This window comes from Lissotriton helveticus, chromosome 2_1, assembly GCF_964261635.1.
Source record: "Lissotriton helveticus chromosome 2_1, aLisHel1.1, whole genome shotgun sequence".
In the NCBI taxonomy this organism is placed as follows: domain Eukaryota; kingdom Metazoa; phylum Chordata; class Amphibia; order Caudata; family Salamandridae; genus Lissotriton; species Lissotriton helveticus.
The window spans coordinates 373,439,385-373,454,486 of NC_136059.1; the positions used below are offsets into that span (position 1 = coordinate 373,439,385).

The 15,102-nt window shown below is 42.3% G+C and overlaps 1 protein-coding gene across 4 annotated transcripts in view; it reads right to left on the reverse strand.

Moving 5' to 3' along the window:
* The window catches only part of FYB1 (FYN binding protein 1), a 710,353-nt gene that overhangs the window by 352,538 nt on the left and 342,713 nt on the right, over nt 1-15,102 (reverse strand). For all 4 annotated transcript variants that reach the window (XM_078674989.1, XM_078674991.1, XM_078674987.1 and 1 more), the window contains exon 2: nt 9,340-10,417. In XM_078674989.1, the coding sequence (XP_078531115.1) occupies nt 9,340-10,417 (1,078 nt within the window). The remainder of the gene's footprint in view (nt 1-9,339; nt 10,418-15,102) is intronic.

A 15,102-nucleotide genomic window follows, 5' to 3' on the forward strand; every position in this document is an offset into this window, starting at 1 on the left:
AGGAACCAACGTGACTCACCCGCCAGTCCCACCGTCATTAACAAAGAACTAAGGGACACCTCCATCTCATCCCCCACTGGCTACCTGACCCCATCTCACACCAGCATGCACTCAAGGATTCTGATCAACCCCACCCTCCTCAACATAAAGTGAATCTCCCATTCAGTGACTCAGACTAGAGACAGACTACCCCTCACATCAAGAAGCAACCCACCAGCACTGCCTCTGCACAAAAGCTAATGTTCATTTCCAAACTACATGAGCAGCTAACATGCATAGAGATCCAACTAGAAAGATTACTCCAGAGGCTCAACATCATCATAAAAAACCTTAACATTGGTTCAATTTCCACCCAGCAGCCTCACCCCCCCTACACGCAACAGCACTCAACTCTTAAAATGAGCAAAGACACAACCAGGCAGCTGGACCACAAAACCCTCAACAAAAAAGCTCTGAGGCCTAAAACAATGAGCCTCATGATGTCACTAAGTGAGGCGGAAGAGCTAGCCAAATCCTACAGCCCGACATACAATAGGCACAACTCCTCAACAAAAATCCTGGTTATCACTGGACTAGAAAGAAACCCCACACCAACGTCAATGACCAGACCACCAGTGCACCTCATCAATACTCCCCTGACCTTCTTCCCCCAAGATCTGACTAACCTCAGAGAGACTAAACGCATGCTCATAAACTGCAGATCTGCAACCAGACATGTAACAGAACTAGCAGAAACAATCTTAAATCACAACATTGATATCGCATTCATTACAGAAACATGGCTAAATGATTCCTTCTACCCGATCATAGACATGCTAGTTCCACCGGGACTCTCTATCATAAGGAAAGACAGGAAGGACCACAACGGTGGAGGCATCACCATTATCCATAAAAACAACATAAAAGTGAGCGAAACAGACACCTTCTCCTGCAATACATTTGAACATTTCAGCTCCACCATATAGATGAAAGACAATATAACAATGAACTGTCACCTTCTCTACCACCCACCAGGTAACACACTATCCTTTGGCAAACACCTAACAGATTTTATTGCACACTGCTCACTCTCACATTCCCACAACATCATCCTAGGTGACCTCAACCTTCACTGGAATGATAAAAGCAACACCCTAATCCAATCCCTTACTGACCTATTACTCAGCAACAACCTCTTCCAGCATCGCAAAGGTAGTACCCACATTAAAGGTGCAACCGTGGACAGACACCCTCATAGCTCAGAATGATATTCTAACCTCGCCAACATTCTCCCTGTCAACTGGTCGGCTCACCACCTCATCTTATTTCAACAAAGTATATCCCTTCCCAACTTGTGTGTAAAAAACCCTCCAATGGAAGAGAAACCTTAGACTAGTTCCTCTACAAGACCTTGAAGAAAAAATGGCGTATCCACTGCCCCCCATCAGAAATCCTCTCAACAACTGAACTCACTACCCACTAAAACTCAACAATGTCCTCCATCCTGGACCAATTAGCACCTCTGAAACTGAAAAAGGTGAGAAACACTCCCTCGAAATCCTGGTTCAACAAAGATCTGAACACTGAAAGCAGACAGCTCAAAGCAGTCAAAAAGACTCTGGCGAACAAATCCATCCACAGCACACCTGGACCAGCTAAGGAGGGAATGCAGAAACTACAAAAAACACATAATGAATGACAAAGCCTCCTTTTTCTGCAATGCTTTATACAAGGCCAAAACCTACCCAAAAGATATCTACAACATCATCAATCAACAAACCTTCAAGCCAGCCCTAAAAAAAACTTAAATACCCAAAGAACAATGTGAAGAATGTGCCACATTCTTAAATGATAAAATCACAAAGATCGAGTTCTCTATCAACCACAACCAGCCCTTCAACGGGAACCCTGCCCCAAAAATTAAGATAACAACCCACCATCTCACTCCAAAACCTCCTCAACAATGATCACCCCTCAGAACAACATTGACAGCATCAAAACCCCAGGGTCCCACATAAACCAAAGAAGCTGGAAGATTTTCAACCCACTCACGGAGGAAAACATATCTTCTCTGTTGGTTACGTCCAAACCCTACTCCCACTTCCTGGACCCACATCCAGCCTCCCTTGCAAAGGGATTCAACTATGCCCTAATACTCACTGGACTAAGATAATAAACAGGTTTCTGAAAACTGGACTGATGCCAGACTGTCTCAAACTCTGTCAACTAACGCCATGAATAAAAAAAACGGGAAGAGGCCTGAACGACCTGAATAACTTCAAACCAGATTCCAATCTCCCCTTCCTATTCCAAACTCTGGAGAGATGCGTTCTCTCACAGCTTGACCAACACATCGAAAACGACAATCTCCTGACCCTCCACCAATCGGAATTCAGAAAAGGATGCAGCATGGAAACAGCCATTCTGAACATAATAGATGACTTACACAAGTCCCTGGACGCAGGCCAATGCTGCCCACCCATTCTCCTAAACCTATCGGTGGCCTAGACCACAAGCTTCTCTTGGATTCCCTCCAGATAAGAACTGGTGCGGATGGGGGTGTCATACACTATTTTTCATCCTTTCTATATAACCGCGCTCTAAAAATAAAAATAGACTATCAGACCTCGAATACGACAGCAATAACATGCGGGGTCTCCCAAGGATCTGTCCTCTCGCCCACATTATTCATTATCTACATGGAACCTCTCACTGCCATCCTCAAACAAGCTAAGATCCTCTTCCATTGATATGTGGATGACACCCAGCTCTACATGGACAGGGATCGAAAAATCATAAAACTTTTACTAGACCTGAAGGTCTAGTAACTTGAAAAATCAATCGACCTAACTAATTCACTTGACCTCTGTCTCTGAAAGCTGAGCAAATGTGACAAGATAATAGGGTTTATAGGGATCCTTATTGCTCATTCACTCTGTGAGCAATAAAGAAGCCTTTAGATCTTGTTATCTTGTCACATTTTCTCTGCTTTCAGAGACAGAGGTCAAAAGTCAGTTTATCTGCCTACTCGCCAGAAAGGGCAAGTAGGCCTAAGAGTAGCTCACCCTGATTAAATCTGGGTCGCCATAGCGAGTGGGCGAGTGGATGTTTCGAGCCCTGATGGAAATCTCCTTGCTTAAAGTCATTCATCAATTAAATGCAACCACAAAGGATTCCAACGCTGGCTTTCTTACAACCACCTAAAGCTCAACTAAGACAAGATAGTCAAGATAGAAATTCTACTCATATCAAATACAGAGCAGCCCACCCAGATGCTAGAATGAATAAACTCCATTGATGGTCTCAACTTCTCTCTCTCACTAGTTGATTCTGTCAAATCTCCAGGGATCACTCTGGACTCCAAACTGACCATGAAAGATCATACTAAGAACAATGCGAAGCGTGCCTTCTCCAACCTGAAACATCTAAACAAAATCAAACCCTACCTTCCGCAGGAAGATGTCAAATCTGCCACACAAGCGCTTGTGCTGTCTAGATTGGAATACGGGAATGCCACCCTCACAGGCTCTACCAAATACCACCTTGCGCCCATTTATTTCTAAGTATTAAAGTAGGCTCAAGAAATCCCTAATTTCAAGTAGAGTGGCTAAATAGGGAAGCTCTTCCTACTGGAAAGTAAAGATTTAAAAAATCTTCCATTGTTTTGTTTCTAGAAGGGTAACTTTCCTCAGAGTTGTCATGGCCTTAGTTTAAGGTCGATGTCTTTTTTACACAGCATTCTAGGTTCAGCATAGCCCTCCTCCAGGTGGCAAATTGATGCTCTATTTTAAAATTGCTCTACATATCCTTGGAAATAACTGTAATTAGACAAAAATAGTGCTTTTCTATGTCCAGTGAAATCAATGCAGCCTTTCTCCTAAACTTTCGTTGCCCTAGGTAAATACACCTGTTTCATGCCATTTATTGTGATAATTCATTTCAAATAATCTATATCTGCTTCTTGACTGCCATTAGCCAAGACCTTTTGATTTTACTAAAATATGTATAACATACATATAGGGACATTCAGACACCTCTCTATAGCCACTGGTCTTCTGTTGTTTCACATTTTGCTTCCGCCTACAACAGCATATAGCATTGAGCAGTGGGTCAACCTACTTAAGCCACTGTTTAACCTGTTGGGTGCTTCGGACAGCCCCCGGCCGTTCAACGTCACAGTGGGCTGTCCGAAACATGCCCACTCATTAATTCCCCAGCACCGCGGCGGAATTTGCACCGCGGTCAAGGGGTTAACTTAAGTTTGTGTGACTGCATTTTGCTCTCCCACAAGGAGCACATCCACACACAAGCTAGTTCCCTTCAGTGCCAGTGCTGTTGTTGCTTTTGCTTTATAATTACTATAGTGTTGGTTTTGTGGTAAGAGTCTGATGTGATAGTAGGGCTCTTCTGGTGTGAACACAGGGCACATTCCATCTTTATCAAATACCATTTCCTGCCAATTGTGTTGTAAATTCCTTTTTGAATGTTTTGCTTTTTTAACTGCTGCTAATTCGCAGCATACCAGATAGTGTCCATTTGAAACTGTTCTATATCAAGTTAAAGTACTTGGTGTAATGTTATTACATAATGTAATCAAATCCAGTAAGATCCAAAACTTAACTATTCAATAAAATCATTCTTTATTGGATTCATCACAATCCTCTGAGACAGCCAACACGTGTTTCGAGGTGTGACCCTCTTCTTCATGGCTGTAAAGTTCATTAAACATGATACAATTACAATGATTATAAAGTTAGAAAATTCATGCATTCTGAAATATTGAAATATTGAAACATAAAACAAAGAAAACAATCTCAAAATGTTGAGATCAGAATATAATTTGCTGCTAATGAATTGAGGCTTACAAATGCGGTCAGTAGAAGTACTCTTTTGATTTATATATTTTTTTCTTTCTTTTAAACTTTTTTTGTCTATTTATGATCCTTATTATGTTCGAATAATTTCAGTTTAGAATATCTGTTCAGACCTCTAGTGGTTCTGTTGTTGTCTGTTATGAAGGGTTTTCATATTGTGTTTTGGCACATTGTGTGGGATTAGGTCAGTGTTTTTTCTATTTCTTCAGTTCTGGTACGCATAAATAGATTTATTTAGTGAGAGACCGTATCTGAACAGGTTTGTTGCAAGAAAACGGTTCAGTTTTTAAATATGTGTTTTGTTTTATTTTTTTAAGGGTGTCTGGTATTTTTTTGCTTTGGGTTATGTACGAGAAAAGACGTAGGACTTACTCTGTTTTCATGTGCAGAGCACTTATACGTCCTGGTCAGACCGCATTTCAGCGTTTAGGTGGGATGGAATTCCCATAAGGGTAAAAATAGAGCTAACAAAATGGCATTTGCATTTATTTGCAAGGAGGCAGGATATGGGCTGTTTAGGCTGACTTGTTTGTAAGAAGCCCACATTTCTTGTAGTTCAGTTTCGGGTGAAGAGTGAAACACTTCTAGATGTGGAATTGTTACCCAAGTTCGGGGAGTGTGGAAGGGATGTATGACATTTTCTTATGAAGAGCTTTTCGTAATATGGGTTGCCTTTCTTTCATTTTAGCTGTAGTACACATGAATGGGTTTCTTCTCTTCTAATGAGAGATCGTGTTTTGTTAGAATCAAGTGAAATGGTTTTGGATGAGACTATGTGTATTTAAGTTCGGGGAGTGCGGAAGGATATTTGAAGTTTTGAGTTCTCTCTTTAACTTGACTTTTGAAAATGGAACTTTGAAGTGGTGATACGTAACACCTGATTTCTTAGAAATGCATATATTGGGAAGGCTGTAATTATAACCATATTTTGCTGACCTTTTTCACATAGATGTTGACATGGTAGAGCTCAACATGAGCTCTAGAATGGAATTGCACTACAGCGGATGTTTGAGAAGGTAGACCTTATTTGTCAGTGTATGTTATATACTTCATATATATTTTGTTGATGAATGATTCATGACCAATTAGATTTTTGAGGAAACTGCAACATATAAAAGCTTGCGTATTTAGCAATAAAGGTTTTTCTATTTTACTGTCACTAAAGATATGAAGGATTGCATTAATTTAATCATGGAAAGGATTGAAGCAATGCAGATTCTATATTATGGGTTCTTCTGTTTTCAGAATTTTAAGATTGTTATTTTGTGGTTCAATATTTTTCAACTTTAGAATCATTGTAATTGTATCATTTTAATGAAGTTTACAGCCCTGAAGAAGAGGATCGCACCTCGAAACCCGTGTTGGTTGTCTATACTCATAGTGATGAATCCAACAAAGAATAATTTTATTGAAGAATTACGTTTTGAATCTTACTGGATTTGATTAGATAATGGAATAATGTCATACCAAGTACTTTATGTGAAGAACACTAAGATAAATACTTACCTCTGCATAGGACGACACCGATTATTTTTTAATCAGACCATGGGATTCGGTTTTGGAGGGAATAGTGTTGTGCCAAATGTACCTTAATCATGAGACACTGCTTTATATCTATATTAATTTATGCTCTTTTTAATTTTTTCTTTCTCTATTTCTTTTGTTCATTCTTTTCTTCTTTCTTTCTCCCTCCTTCTTTCTTTCCTCCTTATTTTTGGCTTTTTTCTTGCCTTCTTCCTTTCTTGCCATCTTTTTTGTCTGCCTTCTTTCTTGTCTTCCTTCTTTCTTACTTTCTTTCACGTTTCTCTCTCTCACTCTTTCTTTCTCTCTTCCTTCCTTTCATTTATTTTTTAAGGATAGACTGATTGACTTTTTTTAGGTCTGTGTTAGCCAAGATCTTTTGATTTTACAAAAATGATGTGTATAACATGATTACTTATATGGGTTTCAGCCAGACTTCATCCATTACTCTGTGATTGGCGACATTTACCTTTTCTTCCACCTACCCCAGCATGCATTAAGGGCCAATGTATGAGCTATCACAGCAAGGCATCTCACACCGGGATAGCAGTAACATCAATCACCCCATCACAGACAGAGCACGTTACTTTGGATTAACAGCCAGGGAACCTTTTGATAACAACCATCAATCTCTCTTAACAGCAGTGAGGCAGAAAGATCAAAATCAACATTAATCAATTTAAATTAATTTGGCAGCTTCTCGAGGCCCAGGGACCAATCATCTTTACACTCACCTTCAGATCTGGAAAGGGGAAATGGTGTTCATGAAGAACAGTCAATTTTTGTTTTGGAGCATGCCACTGAAGGCACTACATCAGAACATTGTGGTTTAAGCCGGCTTAAATAGTCTTCAACTTTTTCAACCTAAGCGTACATCTTATCTTGCTGAACCTGCAGTTATAGATGTGGGTCCTGCCATAGAGGACCCTACTATAGCATTTTGCCTTAAGTGAAGCTCTATGTGATGTTTCATGCTCCACAGGATAAAATAGATTTGTGAACCAGCAACTGTAGGATCTCAAGGATAGAGTTGTACACTGGTGCTACAACTAAGGACTCGGCCCTGCGGCCAGATCTTCGCATGCTATAAATCCCTTCTGTGCAGGCCTTCAAGCGGCCAAACCCTGCAGTGACTATTTTTTTTTATCAAATGCCACATCCAAGAGTTCCTTAGGCCAACCCTCTGTGGAGAGCCAACCTCCACTATGCTTTGGCCATGCTTAGCTATGGATGCTAACGGCCTGGTCAGACCCTGCACCCAATTCGCCGTGGGCGGCAAACATCCACGACCCCTGGCCTTTGGCCCACCAAGCACTGTTTGCAAATTGTGGCGGGTGCCCCCCTCCTGCTGTGCACGGCCACTGGTCAGATCTTTCACCAATCCTGCTATAGACAGCCAACCTCCACTGTGCATGGTGTTCGGCGGAGTGCTGTGGAGTGGCCACAGAGCCTGGCCTCCAGCGAGGCTCTTTGCTCAACTCTCTGCCAGTCCCTGCATGCATCCTGAGCAACCAACCTACACTGCCTACTGTCTTTGGCTATGCACCACAATGTTGGTCACAGGTCCTGGCCTCAAGTTCTCGTCTAAGCCCAGATCCTTCTTTCTTTCACTGTTTTCATGCTGCAGTTCTAAAATACGATCCGCAGACTCATGGCAAGCTTGATAGATTGGTGTCATTGTCCCTTGCAAGCTTCACTGCCTGATGCCTAAGCCACGGAACTGGAACCAGGAAGCGAAGTTCACAGGACTTTTATATCATCCCACAATGCTTGCCTAGGCGTCTCAGATCCACTTAGAGAACCGTGGAACCAGGGGGAATTTGCTGGCGTCTGTGAATCTAGCTGTTAGATCCACAGATCGTGCAACAAAATATATTTTTTAATCATTTTAAACTTAGATAGGGGTGTCCCTTTTTGGCCTCATAACATCAGTCGTCGGTTTGGGGCGAGCTCACCCTACCCCATTATGTGTCCTTACAGTTTCTTTTCAGGACACGGGGACCAAGTGGATGGTGGCTGCAACATTTCTCCTGGTTTTGCTGCCTGTCAATCAGATCCTTTTGCATACAAGGACCCAACACTGGATCTACACATCAGTATTTTTGTTTTCATTTTGGGTCTGCAGAGGCCTGATACTGGTATCCTTAATTCTCCATGAATGAGAGGCCCAGATAGTTCTAAAATGTAACTTCTTCATGCCTTGCCGGAGCACATTTTTGAATGTTAAAGTCCCCAAAACTACTGGCAGCTTTACACTAAACCAACCTAAGGCACTTCCTTAAGTTAAGTTCTACCTTCATGTATATTTGGTGTGATTCTGTTCAGATTTGTTTTCTGTATCGGAAAACAAAGATTCCTATTAGAATGAAATGGGAAATTGCACTTTTGCGATCCCCCTTTTCCTTGGTCTCTGCTTGACGGATCTGCACAAAACACGGAATGAAGAAGCAAAAGTGGATGTCATTTGTTTGACTGGTTTTGTGCAGATTCGACAAACAGTGCCAAAGTTATTGAGAAAACAAAAAAAGCTTTCCTTATGACAATTCAGAGTCAACCATAACCATACTGGCACTAATATATATATATTGCTGTGAATCAAGGCAATGTTTATATATACATACTCTGGTGGGCCACTAGAATACTGATTCAGATAGAACTCCACACACTTTTCATTCATTGTCTTTCAATTCTGATCCAATGACTCGACCTCCCATAATTAAGTCACACATGAAACACTGCTCATTACATATTTGTATGATTCAAATCAATTACATCACCACCCACAGGTTCTACAATGGCCCCACCTCATTTGTGAGTATATTAACTAGCACAGCCAACTGCTGGCCCACATAATAGCCATTTCATGCTATTTTCCAAACATAATTTTTATGGACACATCATTATCCATCTCAACCTTTTGGTATAGATGCTACAAAGTATCACAACTTAAAAGTAGGTAACTTACTGTCTCCAGTGGCTTTATTACGAAACTTGTCAAGGTCCACATTGGGTGGTCTGTTGGGTTTTTGGGGTGCTGTCCCTAACATGAAAAGAGGTTTCAATGGAATCCGCTTAGGGACAGCAGAACCCTTATCCTGTTGCGGCTTCTTTTGTGAGCTGGCCATTGACTCTGCACGAAACTTGGGAGCTTGTTTGGGAAATATGTTTGCAGTTGTGGTTGAGTTGTCTTCAGGCACGTTCTTCTTCCCTCCATTGCTTTCATCAGTTTTGGTGGGTAAGAAAGGGCTTTGGATACTTCTAGGTCCTGTTGTCGCTCTCAAAGCAACACCGAAGGGCTGAGACGTGTGCTCTGGACTATTGGCACTTTCCACAGGGTCTTTTATCGGCTTTAGAAAAGCTGGTTTGGATGTTTTAGGCACTGTTGGCCCCCTTGGCAAAAAATTATTTACACTTGCACTTTCTTCATTTTGAGAGGGATTTGTCGTTAAGGAAAGCTTTTGCCCAACAGCTTGTTTCTTGACATTCACATCTTTGGGCCCATTCTCTTCATGCGCACCAGTGAATGGTGTTTTGGGTACAAAGGGCTTTGGTTGGGCCAGGGGAAATGATACTTTGGGTGCTGCAATTTCATGCCCATTGCCCGGCTTGTGTTGAGCTGATTTGAGGAAGACAGGTTTTGTATCTTCATTTTTCGCTTCTACGTGTCTTAAAACAGTATTTGGAAAACCTGAATGTCCCTCCTCTTTTTTCGCTGCAGAAATAGACCCAACATATCTGTTGAGAGCTGAATTTGGCTTTGCATACGGCGGTTTTGAGTCCTTTCCCGTTTCTTCTTCGGGTGGGATTTTCACTCCTCCAATGGTAGGTTTCAGACCCTTCTGGAGGGCGGTAGCCCCGGAAGTGGTGTTTGGGCTGCCCAAGTGCTCGAGCGCGGCCTTCCTTGCTGCCAATGCCGAGGGTACCTGTGTTGTCGAGTACTGACCCGGCGCTTTGAAGTTTCTGATCTGTGGGGGAGCATCTTCCGTCGCGGTGCTGCCGTTCTTGAACCTCTCCATGAGTGTCTTCACATTTCCCCTCTCACCCTGCAAGAAGAGAGAACAAAAAAGCTGAAAATGAGAAGTCTTGCTACATGCTACAGCACATGAAAGAGCTTCCTGCTCTGAGGCTTGCTGCCCTCCTGACTGGCTGAAGAGATATCGTAACATTTCGCTTCCTGTGTGTCTAAAATACATTCGTTCTGTTGTTTCTTTGGTCGCGGTTTACGTACTCTGTAAATGTCAATGTTTCATATTTTGCTTTTTCTATTACTTAAATTATGAACCTGCATCAGGGTTCAGAATTCGAGAGATCAGAATTTTCAGGAGCCTGAAAACAACACATATAAATATTAGAGTTATATATATTTTTTAGTGAATTTATCAAAGCAAACATACAACACCTCGAGGAGGTAAACAGGGTTCTTAAGATCTTCAAAATGCCTCAAGATGGTATGTTAAGGCCATGTTTTCTAATTCTAAATAAACTCGCTATTTATTTTATTTATTAGTATTATTATTGTTTTAGATTGCGAAACACAATCCATAAGGCAATCCAGTTCCATATAAAATTCAGCAAGGTTATGTATCTATCTAAAAACAGAAAACATCTTGTAATAAACATTTAGTGGCCCATTCACAAACTTGACTTAATAGTGCTACAAATTTAATACAAAATGCTATTCACAAACTACGCGCTGAGGCCTACGCCTTGACTGTTCTATGTTTTTTCTGTGTTGAGTTTGCAGCCCCGACTGCAGAGTCTATGCACATGTATATATTTTAGTAGTGAATTTGACAGGGACATGGATGGAAAATGTAGATATTGAAAACAACAGGAGAGGGGTTTAGGAAGGAGTAAGGAGGGGCTAAAGGAGAATTAGAGAGGAATAGACGAAGGGACATGCACCCACCCACAAAAGAGTAATCCCACTCCTATTCACGGTATGCACTTCTATAGTTACTAATGCCAAAAAAGGACCTAAAACAGTAGTAAATGCACTCCAGCTCAGAGCTGCGCCAACACTACACATGTTAATGAACAATGTTAAATCATTGCTCTCTGAGTTATAAATGATTCCTGCTGCATCTCGACTCAACAACTTTTATTTAGGACTGCACAAACTGTGGAGTCCATACAGGTTTTTTAGAGTAATGACATCTTGTGTGCCAGGCCCATGGTCATGTAGGAAGTTGGACCAAGCACATTGTGGTAAATGAATGTTGCAGAGTCCACTTGATAAGTTAAGATCCTTTATTGCTAGTTCCTTCCAGGTTAGATAAACAAGTTAAGATTGTAAGGAAGACCCCACCAGGAGCTCGTTGTTGGTAGCTCAGCCTCAGATGACCAACTGCCACAGTAAGTAATAGAAAGGCACAGTGAGCTAGAGTGACACCCTGGCATTCTATGATGTCATATACATCATGGTACAGTCTAGGCAGAGAAGAACAGTGAAGAAGACATTTACTACACATCTTCTCCCTTTATGGAGTAATAGCAGAACAAAGGAATAATCAGCTACAATACCTAAAGTGCTCCAATCAACAAGGAAGTACACAAATAAGAAGAACCAAAAGTAGTAGTTTACAACAAGAGATGACTTTAGCATGAGGTATCATTAGCAGAGAAGAGAACAAAAATCAATATTATGTCATAGTATGCCACATCCCCCTCCCTTAACGAAAGAGTAAGGTTTTGAAACAAAACCAAGACTAATAGTTAAGTTAGATGTTGACACTTATAACTACCCCACATATAGGTACACCTCAGGGTAAACATCCTATAAACAAGAATGAGAGTATTCTGGGAGAGAGAGAATGGGTTAGAACTCTCTTAAGTTAACACTAGAGAGTAAATTCCTTTGACAAGCATTCACCAAAGAGAATATATATATTTTTTTTAACAAACAAACTACCCCTGATGAAGATATGTCGACACCAAACGTATGATAAAAACACATTTCAAAATCTTACCTAAATGAAGCCCTGGCCAGTAGCTGCAAGAAGGTAGACTCAGACAAAAACATAGTGTACAAACAATCTCCACCCAAAAACAGGGGACAGTGTATAATAAGGAGAATGGACTACTCACAGACACTGAACCTCCCCTGAAAAGGGTACGCTGCTGGACAGCATGGGCGTTGACTACCCAAAACGCACAACCTCCCCTGAAAAGGGTACACTGTAGGACAGCATGGGCGTTGACTACCCAAAAACGCACAACTTCCCTTGAAAAGGGTACACCACAGAGTAAGCAAAATATTTCTGGGAAATTGGGGCATAGACTACCCATTAATACTTAACCTTTAAAGAGTACAACGCAGGACAGAAATGTTGGCAATAGACATGGGGAATGGACTACCCGCAAGTACCCAACTTGCCCTAAAAGGAGTAAATCTTTTTTTTTTTTTTTTTTTTTTATAGTTCCTTTCAGGTTAGATAAACAAGTTATGATTGTAAAGAAGACCCCACCAGGAGCTCGTTGTTGGTAGCTCAGCCTCAGATGACCAACTGCCACAGTAAGTAATAGAAAGGCACAGTGAGCTAGAGTGACACCCTGGCATTCTATGATGTCATATACATCATAGTACAGTCTAGGCAGAGAAGAACAGTGAAGAAGACATTTACTACACACATCTATTCCCACTGCCTTTACTTTGCCCTCACAGTGGCATGCAAGGGACAAAAATAAATTGTGCTAAACATTAACTGAGCACTACCAACATGGAATGTTCCATTAGAACTTCTTCAGAACCCAAACAATTTTCAGTCACCCCTAGTGGAACATCAGAGAAGAGGGAAAACTATATAAATATTTTTTTTTAGATATGTCCATGATTTATTAAAGTCTGTTTGAGTTGTGTAAATACATTCATAATATTTAAATAAAAAAGTCATGCACTGAACTAACCCAACTATGGTCTTCTTTAGATGTATGAGGAAGCTACAGTTCATTACCCTTTTGAGTACCTTGCATAAGAAATAAGAGCCAAAAGCGGGATTTACATTGGCTGCCGGAGACACAAACATATTTACGGGAAAAAAGTAGTTTGCTTGCAGACAACTCTGCTGTGTGTTCGAATGTCATAATTTGAGTGAATACTATCATCAAACACCGGAGCAGACAAAAAGCGAACGTTTTAATGGCATTTTTTTTAATTGCCTTTAATCAATCAATCACACGTTTGTTAATCGCTACTACTCACCCGTGAGGGTCTCAAGGCGTTTGGGGAGGGGGGTTTCACAGGTTCCAACCAATAAAGGAGTGGGTCTGTCGAAGAGCCAGTTTTTGAGGTTTCTTGTGAAGATGGGGGGAGGGTTGTTGTCCGTCAGAGGTGGAGAGGGAGGGCATTCCAGGCTTTGGCCGCGAGGAAGGAGAAAGAGCGGCTGCCTGATCTGGTCTTTCTGGTGCGGGGGACCACGGCGTAGGAGAGCATTGGCTGATCGTTGGGTTCTTTGGGGTGGTTGGAATTTGAGTCAGCTGTTCAGGTATGCTGGTCCGGTGTCGTGGAGGGCCTTGTGAGCATCTTGAAGGTGACTCTAGCTTCGATGGGGAGCCAGTGGAGTGTGCCCAGGTGCTGGGAGATGTGGCAGTGTCTTGGCAGGTTGAGGACCAGTTTTGTGGTGGTGTTCTGGATGTTCTGTAGCTTGCGTGTGAGGTTTCTGTTTATTCCGGCGTAGAGTGCGTTGCCGTAGTCGAGTCTGCTGGTGACCAGGGCGTGAGTGACCGTCTTTCTGTGTTCGAGGGGGACCCATTTGAAGGTTTTGCGTAGGAGGTGAGAGATGAAGGAGCGGATCCAGTCGAGGGCCTTGTCTTGAATCCCTGCATCGTGGAGTCTGCGTATTAAGGTGCAGTGAGAGACTGTGTCGAACGCCGCTGAGAGGTCGATGCGGATGAGGGCTGCTGTTTCTCCTTTGTGCAGTAGGGTGCGGATGTAGTCTGTTGCGGCAAGGAGGGCGGTTTCCGTGCTGTGGTTTTTTCTGAAGCCGGATTGGGAGGAGTCGAGGATATTGTGCTCTGCGATGAATGTGGCGAGTTGACTGTTGATGGCTTTCTCAATTACTTTTGCTGAGAAGGGGAGCACGGAGATGGGTCTGTAGTTTTTTAGGTCAGTGGGGTCCGGCGAGGGTTTCTTGAGGAGGGGGTTGATCTCGGCGTGTTTCTAGTCATCGGGGAACGATGTGGTTGCCAGGGAGCGGTTGATGGTGTGGCAGAGCATGGGTGCGATGGTGTTGGCAGCTCTGTTGAAGATGTGGTGGGGGCAGGGGTCCGTAGGGGCCCCAGAGTGGATTGAGTTCATTATCTTCAGTGTGTCTTCCGTGGTGAGGGCTGTCCAGTTGTCGATCGTTGGCTTCATGGTGTCGGGGGTGGTTAGTGAGGGTTCAGTGTGTTGGTTGTCTTCATTGAAGTTGTTGTAGATTCTCTTTAGTTTGTGGTGGAAAAAGGTGCTGAGTTTTTTGCAGAGGTCTTGTGAGGGTGGGATTTCGGTGGACTCGCTGGTCGGTTGGCCAAACTCCTTGATGATGTTGAAGAGTTCTTTGCTCTTGTGTGCGTGGGTGGAGATTCTGTCTTCGATCGCTTTTTTCCTAATTTTTCTGATGAGTTGGTGGTGGACTTTGGTGGCGGCTCTGAAGTTGTTGTGGGCTTATGTGGATTTGGTGTTCCTCCAGTCCTTTTCGAGGTGGCGGTAAGTGCATCTGGACTTTCAAAGTTTGGTGGTAAACCATCTAGA